The sequence below is a fragment of the Clupea harengus genome, chromosome 23 (assembly GCF_900700415.2).
Source record: "Clupea harengus chromosome 23, Ch_v2.0.2, whole genome shotgun sequence".
Classification (NCBI taxonomy): domain Eukaryota; kingdom Metazoa; phylum Chordata; class Actinopteri; order Clupeiformes; family Clupeidae; genus Clupea; species Clupea harengus.
In genome coordinates this window covers 3,553,368-3,562,858 of record NC_045174.1, presented here as the reverse complement: position 1 = coordinate 3,562,858, position 9,491 = coordinate 3,553,368, and the positions used below count along the sequence as shown (strand labels likewise).

Genomic DNA, 9,491 nt, shown 5'->3' with positions numbered 1-9,491 from the left:
ATTCAAACAAGATCAAATAACTCAAACTATTGTGATATGTAAAATGTAAAAACACTGACAGCCTGTTAGAACTGGTTTAGAAAAGTGTGACCTGGTCCGAGCCACTTCAACAACATTACAATTATACATTAAAAGAGGGTACAATGGAAAGTGTCAATATAACCACAAGAGTGATGTCTGATGATTGAAAATCATCAAATAGAAAAGTAATTAGCTCATCAATGTAATATAATATGTGTCTGTTTGCTCTAACAAATATCAGAGGATGAGAGCAGACATAGTGGAGTCAGGAAAGTCAGGAGATATGTTCTCTAGTTTGGGCAATTTCTTCTGGCTCCGTGCTGGACTCGGATGTCTGAAAGGCACACAGTGGTGATTACATCCACAGAAAAATCAAAACTGTAAAGAGACAAAATGCAAGAAAAACTGAAGGAATAAACTGTGAAGTCAAAACACCACTTTCCGTTTCTTCTGACTGTCATCACTCTTTCGATCATAAAAGTGCTCCATCCAAAGCAGTGGGGTTTCAAATGGCAGCCATTACTGTTCCAAAGGGTTAAAGGACTATGAAAATAAGGCCACTGTGCACAAATTGGACAATCATCATTAACTCTAGCAAAGCAGCGTATCCCCAGGGTTTGGATTATTTGTTATTTTTTTAAGGAACACAGAAAATTGCAAAAACATTCCTGCTGGGCAGAGATTTCACATTTTCTGCATAGTTTCCCAGCTGAGTATATCACCACAGCCTCCAAAGGGCTTTTGTCTGGCTCTTTAAAGAGCATCGGACACACACACTCATACACACACACACACACACACACACACACACACACACACACACACACACACACTAATACACTCTCCTTCGACCATTACACACGTTATACACAAAACACAGACATCATGCTCAATTACACCAGCATACATTTCAGAGTAAGTAGCCTGCTCACTCTGTCCTCTACATGTTGCACCGTGCCGGCATCCAAGGCCAGGCTGACGGCAGGAGCATCCAAGGCCTCAACATGCTGATTATTTCCAGCCTTCCACACAAATTGACCCCCAGAGTTACTTGTTATCTCACTCACATTCAAACTGGCCCTGAAAGTCAGTGAAAAATATCATCAAAGTCACACACAATGCAAGGTCAATCTTTATATTGGATAATATTAGTGGAAAACGCACGGACAGTAATGCTGCTATTTCTTATTATGATCACACGGCATACTGAGACAGGACAAGGAGTCATGAACGTAATTCCCTCCTCTCCATGTTTAGCTTGTTCTCCTCGTATTTCCCTCGTACATCAACAGACACAGACTCTGTGGCTAAACTGATAACAATGGTATATAGCAGTTCTTGAAAATGTCTCACCGAGGGAAAAACAGAACAAACATGTCCAAGATTCATAAAGGTGAAAAATTCCAACAGGAAATACTGAGATGTGCAAATATGGTTATGTTGCCCATCAGAGCCAAGCTGGAGGGGAGGTGTTTCGGCCGCATCATGGAAGAACTTCCTTCCACATCAACTAACATTTCCCGATCCATCTGTCCGCTATCGCTATTCCAGTCCCAATGATCCCATTGAGGAGGCTGTGGGGGAGGTCTGTGTGATGTGGTCGAGGAACATCACTAACTTTTCCGCAAACTCACCCTGGCAGCACAAAAAAACCTCAGGGCCAGTCACGAGCAGGTCGGCCCACGACACCCGGCGCCGGACTCCTCACCGCCGCTGCTTTTGTTGAGGGGCCTCAGGGCCCGCAGCCTTCCAGGGAGGAAACCCCAGGAGCTATAAAGAGATGCTCCTCTCCCTGCCTCAGAGTGACAGTGTTTACTTACACGCCTTAGGAGTACATATTTGGGGAAAAAAAAGACTTGTCGTTTTAACCTTTGCCACTGAAGCAGAATCATCAACGGTGTCTGTACATTTGTATCTTATTGAGCTTATTGATCTGTTTGTTTCCAGGACTGTGTACCAACATAGCCCCTGGAAGCACACACACACACACACACACACACACACACACACTGAGCTGACAGCTAGAGGAATGTGAGGAGCAATTAGCTGAATTTGACAAAAACTGTGTTAGGTGAGAATCGAGGACTGAACCTTTAAATGCCGTGAGCATCCGTGACAATGTTTCTGGCAGTTCTTTCTTCATTAAAACTCTGTATAATACCTATACGGCTAAAACATGCACATGGAAATGGTATGAAGCATGCAGTCAGAGTAAACACTCACTACAGCTAGTTGTGTACAGCTAGTTTGCTAACATACTGTATAAGTGGCAATGGTGCCGGCAGTAAAAGAAAGTTAACGCCCTTTTCATATGCTGGTGACCTTGTCTTGGTGGATGTTAGTAACGTATTATTGTCCCAGTGTTCACCGTGTCAGGATCCTAGTCAGTGTCCGAGCGCATGTTCACTCTCTGTGTCCGAGCTCATGTTCACTCTCTGTGTCCGAGCTCATGTTCACTCTCTGTGTCCGAGCTCATGTTCACTCTCTGTGTCCGAGCTCATGTTCACTCTCTATGTCCGAGCTCATGTTCACTCTCTGCTGATTTTCTACAAGACAAATCTTGTGACTGAATTGAGACATATATGTTGCAGATATGATATCTTTGTTTTGCACCAAATGTTCCAGCTGAGCGATCATACTGTTGAACACTTTTAGGTGATAAAAACCTATTTTTTAAGAAGTATTTTTGTTTTGGATGTATGTATTTTAAACTTGTAGACCTGATACAGCATATCAATGAAGCTTTTCAAGGAAATTCACTGACATCAGAAAACAAATCTCAGTGATGTCATTTGTAACTGACTTTGGATTGCAACATTATTCTTGAAGCTCACATGGAAAATATTGATATATATTGTACATTCACCTGTAAAAACACTTCCTTTAAAGATATTTCATGAAAACTCTTGAAATCTTTCAAATCACTGAGACTCATTCACTCACTCAACCAACCTTGTAGTCTGACTACACAAAAATCAGGTCTTTGTAGACTTTATCATTACAATGATTTGATTTTTTTATCCTCAGAGCCCAAGGAGCAGAATCGATGTCCTAACTGCCTCTGTGCTAAAGCTATTGACACGGTGGGTAGAGAATGACCCCTACACAGTTTAAAGTAGGTTATGGCACAGGTAGAGTTATTAAACATTCAATCTGTTCCCAAAATCATACTGTTCTTCAGAATCCAAATGAATCACACAGATCTCCTTGTGCAACCAATCTGAAAGATCTTAATCATAAAAGGGTCCCTCCAAGGATTGTGATCATCAACAATAACATCAAGAGAATAAGAAAAATATGTATTATTATGCTTCTATATGTCAATTATTACCATTTCTATTATTTTTCATTCTGTCATTCTGGCCATTACATGCAGGGTGCTGTTGAGGACCATTTGCCACTGGATGCTCTGGACCCAGGCAGACCAGCGCAGGTATTTCCTGTGGAGCCCTGAGGGTCCTATGTGGGACCGAGCCAAAGGATGATGTAAGGGACGTGGCGGAGTTGGCAGTAGCAGTGGCAAACGCCGCGGGATTTTCCGAGCCTTACTCCTATTTTCTTATTCCTCTCTTGCCTGCCACCTCTTCCTCCTCTCTCACTTTTTCCTGCGTTCAAAGTGACACAGAGAGCAGTTTTTTTTCTTCTTCTGAGCAGCGAGTGGAAACAGTGGAGAGGCTCCAGATAAACAGAGAGCATTTTACTGTCCCCTCGAGAAGAGCAAACTTTACAGTCACCCAAAATAAAGTGTGTCCATGAGCAGAGGCGTCAAATCCACAAAACAGAATTAGTGCATTATATTGATGGCCTGCTTTGCTGATCCCACGCCTCAGCTGACTGTATCTGTATCTATGTAGGCCAGGCACTACACTCTGGCTGTGTTTAAGTTTTTCACTCTGCTTGAAACTTTGGAAAACAGTTTTGAAAAAAAGTGTGGCAGTATTTGACAAGATGCCTGATCTAGCCATAGTTTAAATGGGCCTTCATCTTCAATCCCCCTTAATAAAAGCAAACGCCAAAGCCGTCATGTTTCCATGTCTGATTTCTGACCTTAATTTGATCTTTGTATTCTTCCACGGAACCTCTTCGAATCAATGACCACAACGGTATGACATCAGCTGACTGTCGCATCTGGACAGACAGAAAATGCTCATTCCGGAGGAGAGGGAGGACCTTCACCGCACAGTCGCCCACCGCTGGACGTTTCTGGATGGGTGGGAGGAGTCCGTCCGGGCAGCCTTAAAAAATGAGCCCGACCGCGTCAGACGAAAACAGACCCATACAAGGCAGTCAGAGTAGAGGGCACGGGTACACATGAATGTGAAGTAGCACAGGTTGTCTGCAAACGTTAGCATAACACGCATGATTTTTCTTCCTGCCAGAGACAGTCCACTGCGCACCAGAAAATAATTATTTGCTAAGACTATCGGGACAGTGTTGTTGTTATCATTGTGAGGACAGTGTCAAGATTTTCATTTTCAAGGGGGATCTGTAAATCTGTTTATTAGATCCGTATTTAGAAAGTCCGTAGGCTTTCATACCTTTATCACCTGTAAGATTAACTCGCCAGGCGGGAAATGCCGTACGCAGTGAACAGCTTCTTTTGCACGCTGATTGTGCTTATTCTCTGGCAAGTGGAGGAAATCGCTGAAGCATGCAGCTGTTCTCCTGTGCATCCTCAACAGGCTTTCTGCAACGCCGATGTTGGTGAGTAGATGACAGTAGGAACCCAACATCCGACATTTCACCTATGTTCAATGCTTGGAGACTTATGTCCAATGCAATCACATCAGACAACCTTTTATTTGACAGGGAATACACGTGACCACAGTCATTGAATGTTTTTACTTAGCCCATTCTGTTATTAGTCTATTTTGTTGACTTGCTTTTTATCTGACTGTTGTAGCAACGGTGTCCATGTCATTAATGATTGCCCGTTAAAGATTGTGTGACGCTGGGCGTAACCTTACCTGTCAAGGAAATGTCACAGATTCAAGATTATTTTCATAAACAATAGCAATGGGAAATAAAGGCGAAATTATCTGCTCTGGCTATATTCTGAATCTATTGCGTCTTAATAACTGTTTGTGAGTTAAACATAAACTGTCACGGGGCTTGTTGATTGTCCACGATACAGCCCAACGTGTGTAAACATTTACAGTGTTGCATATCCTGTTTAACGCTGCTGCGCCCTCGTGCCAGTTTTTCGAATGCCTTGTCCTTGGAGGCGAGACAGACTGGAGTTAATTTATATGAGCATGACGTTATCGTTGACGGGACGGTCACACACGAAGGGTTAAATACTTGGCCTGGTTTGTGTTCACTCCTTTTGAGTTGCCTTGTGACGTTTACATAAGGTCAAGCTGAGGATTTGGCTCTTTCCTAAAATGTCATGTGTATATAAAATGACCATTCTTTTAAACACACGTGCAGCCGTGTACACCAGTAGCCTACATGAACACTTGTGCAGCTGTTGTGGCGGTCTTTTCTCCGAACCTTTGTACACGTTCTACTGTGTCATTCATCATCTTAACAGTTTGATGTAGCCTGTGAAACCCATAAAAAGTCATAGTGCTGCTCGTTATGCTTGCCGTTAAGAGGTTTTGTTTTGAAAGGACAGTTTTTCAAACCACAAGTATTTGCAAATTCTGCTTCAATAGCTATTAACTGGGCACTTAATCTCTAATAACTAATGATTCTAGCCAGAAGAGCATTATGGAGGGCAACTTCACAGAAGTTGAGCTCTTGGTGTTTTTTTGGCAGTCTATTGTGGAAGATAAGTTTGTGGTTGGATTGAGTACAGTACATGTGTGTGTGTGTGTGTGTGTGTGTGTGTGTGTGTGTGTGACTCCACAAATGTGAAACCAGTGCTCAGGTCATTAATCTAATCATATTTAAATGAATTCAACATACAACCACCAGGAAGATCAGAGGTAGATGTTGAATCTGAGCCTGACTCCACTAGCCATTACAGACATCTCAGACAAGGCCTTGAAGGCCTAGCCTGAGTGATGTGGGGAAGATCTGAGGGGTGGTTGAGTCTTTTAGTGGTTTACTGGCTTCAAATAAAATGGTGAGTCCTTCCTGGCCCATTGATGGCAGAGTAGTGCCAGGCCAGTCTATGGCTGTTTGGGTAGTGTGTGTGTGTGTGTGTGTGTGTGTCTGTGCACGAGTGTGTGAGGGTGTGTGTATAGCGTACCTGAGATGTGAATGTATTGGCACAGAATAAATGGCCCCTCTCTTCTCTTCTCCCTCCAAGTTTACTCAGCATCCAGACCAGCACAGGCCTGTGTACGTGGCAGTGGCACACAAAGAAAGAGAGAGAAAGAGAAGAAGAGAGAAAGAGAGAGAGGTGAAAAATGAGAGGCATCCCGTGATGGAACGTTCAGAGTCTAGTGTAGCACACACACTCTCTCTCTCTCTCTTTTTCTCTCTGTCACTCTCCCTCTGTGATGGTTCTGTAAGCAGGTCCATGCAGAGCTGATGGGTGGTGCTGCCGGAGTTGCAGGTCTCCAGGAATGGCAGGAATGCTGAGAGTCCCGATGGGGTTTTCCCACCCGGATCAGGTCTAATTCAGCGGGACAGTGCCCTCGCCAGAGGCCCTCCCTAGCAAGCATGGCTTAAGGAGGCGAGGGTGAATCGGGAGCCAGCAGCTCAGGGAGGAAGGGGGGCGTGTCAAGCATGGAGAATGCATCTGGCTCGCTGAGTTCTGGACAGGCCCGAAAGGAAAAAGCAATGAAAGTAGATGACCTTTCAGAAATATGTATGGCATTCGTCTTGAAAAAAAAGGCCCTCACTGTGTCTCTCTGGTTCTGGCAGCTTAGTTTGTCTTACCTCAGCCCACTGGATTGCGAATAATAGTGTCGATTAAAGAAAAAGATGATTTTGGTTCTGCCACATCTGAAGAGCCTGGGCCACATTAGAAGCCCCAACCGGTCTCGCCGTCTGATTCAAATAAAAACAGCATATTTTCGTTCCAGTGGTCACAAGAAGATGGCTGCCTTTGTAACTTAGTTCCAAGTCTGTTGAATAGCTGAATTGAATTACTGAATAACTCTCATGGCTTGTTATCTGAGCTTTAATAGTTAATGGATGGAGAGGAAGAGCATTCTTTAGTTAGTACAGTGTCCTGCCAAACTCAGGACCACCCACCAGTCTGTTGACTTTTCAGACATCCACTTTGATCTGATGAGACAAAACAGTTTAAGAACATTTGAATCGAAATGCACCTCATCACCTCAAACTCAGTGATCCCTAGGACTGGATTTCAGCCGATCGCTCTTTCTCCCAATGATAATGGTCACTTGAAGAAACATTATGGAGTTCTTGTCTAAAACTAGCTAACTAACTAGCTAACAGGCAACAGACTTAGCACAGGAACTAACCGGAAATATCAACAAGAGGATAGTTTGCAGGCACTCATAAAAGCCAACTAATGTATTTTACAGTATATTTAGCATTTATTAGAAATGTGAGGTTTCCAAGACAGAGCACAACATTACAAAATGAATAACCAGTGTGGTGGGAATGACAGGTGTGTTTATTTCACCATGTTACCTCTACATAACCATATACCATGAAGATTATTTTGAGGATTTATTAAAAGGAACAAAGAAGAACTCAATCTAAGCTGAGTCTGCCAGCATTGATAACCTGTATCTCTGACACTAGCTCATTAGCTATTTGCAGAATGCTTGTGATGCACATCTGAGGATAGTATTAGGGCCAAGTATCTAGAGAAATCTTTTCCCATCCCCCATTTTGTCTGATGGATATCCAAAGCAGGAAACAGATGAGCTGTTATGATCACTTGCATGGACAGGAGAAGGCTCCTTTTAATGTTTCATTGGCTTATTCGATCCTCAGTCTTCATGGGAATACCACACTTCCCTGTTTACCACAGGAAACTGGATGAGGAGGTGCTGCTGTATGTGTGTAGAGTAGTCAGAAGTCGTGCACTCTAGACCTGTCTCCGAGTGTTCAGTCTGTTAACACTCTATTTAGCATTGTAATGCCTTCTGCTGTACTTCCTTGGCTGCGCTATGGCAACATCACAATGTGAAGCCTGAAGTGAAAGGGGTTCTGCCCAGGCTGATTGTGAAACATAATGATAAACAGAACAATTAGTTTCCTGGCTGGACACTTTGTTTTGCATTTGTTTGTTTGTTTGTGTGTGTGTGTGTGTGTGTGTGTGTGTGTGTGTGTGTGTGTGTGTGTGTGTGTGTGTGTGTGTATGTGTGTGTGTGTGTGTGTGTGAGTGGGTGTGTAAGAAAGAGAAAGTGTCGTCAGGGACTTGGCTGGTGACATACAGGCGCAGTACGACCAGTGATGTCTTGGAGTGTGAGTAGCTGAGAACTATGTGTGTGTGTATGTGAGTGTGTATGAGAGGAAGAGGGTGTGTGTAGAGGTATGTGAGGTATTCTGGCATCGTCTGGAGTGTGTGTGACCAAGGGGCCGGGGCGGGTGTGGCATGGAGCATTCCGAGGAAGTGGTTGAGGACTCTTCTGGAGGACCGAGGGCAAGAGGGAAAAAAGAGAAGAGCAGTGAGGGAACAGAGAGTGACTGAGGCGGGAAAAAAAATAACTTTCCCCAGCTTGTCTGTTTTTTGGGTGGAGTGGGATCACACTGCTGGAATGCCTGGCAGGAGCTTACCACCCTGGTGCCAGTGTCTCCACATCAAAGCAGCTTGCATTTCTGACATCGGTGTTGATGAGTGATGGTCATTTCAGAAATACAAACAAAGCTTCATCCTGAACCCCAGTCAGGTACTCAGCTCACGATTTGGCACCCTTCCCTCAGCAATGGCCAATAAACAAACATAAAACTCACCATCGGCCTGGGCTGGAAATTCACTCACTGTTCCAGTTAACATTTGTTTAGCTATTTTGTCTGCTGAATGAAGGATATTTCACATTAACGATGCATCACATTCCTGTCCAGACAGCACAGGGGAAACAAGACACAACACATTAGTTTGTCCTTTTATTCTCACGGGAAACTGAACAGTCAAGGATTCTTGACAAACGTCTGCGGTATTTTGTAGACGACATTTGTGTATCAAACTCAAATCTTGAGAGCTTGACTGTATGAGTGTGTGTATATGTGTTGTGACCTGAAGTGGACCCCTATCACCAGTCGCCAATCCACCCACTCCCCCCTCCTCTTAATCTTTTGATCTCTCCATCTCTCTCAGTTTTTGTGGAGGAGGTAAGAAAATAGAGCAACAGGCTCACTCAGTGGAAAATGTTCTAAAAATACTGAAACGGGGCCTAGGGAAGTTTGGGCATGTGTCAGCGACTCCCACAGGACTCGAAATGTGGACACGCATGACAATTTAGCGGTTTTGAAAACACCTACAGATCCCCGTTTTCTTTTGGTCATTCCTCTCGTCCTCTTCTTCCTCATATTTGTATAGTGTTACATAAAGCAATAAAACACTCCGCTTAATAAAGTCCAGGAGGTTTTATTTGTCC

The 9,491-nt window shown here is 43.7% G+C and overlaps 1 protein-coding gene across 1 annotated transcript in view; it reads left to right on the top strand.

Annotated features, from left to right (window-relative positions):
• Positions 1–4,266: 4,266 nt before the first annotated feature.
• timp2a (TIMP metallopeptidase inhibitor 2a) overlaps positions 4,267–9,491 on the top strand; it is a 17,430-nt gene continuing 12,205 nt past the window's right edge. The window contains exon 1 of the mRNA XM_012837129.3: positions 4,267–4,725. Coding sequence (XP_012692583.2) covers positions 4,596–4,725 — 130 coding nt within the window. The 5' untranslated portion in view covers positions 4,267–4,595. The remainder of the gene's footprint in view (positions 4,726–9,491) is intronic.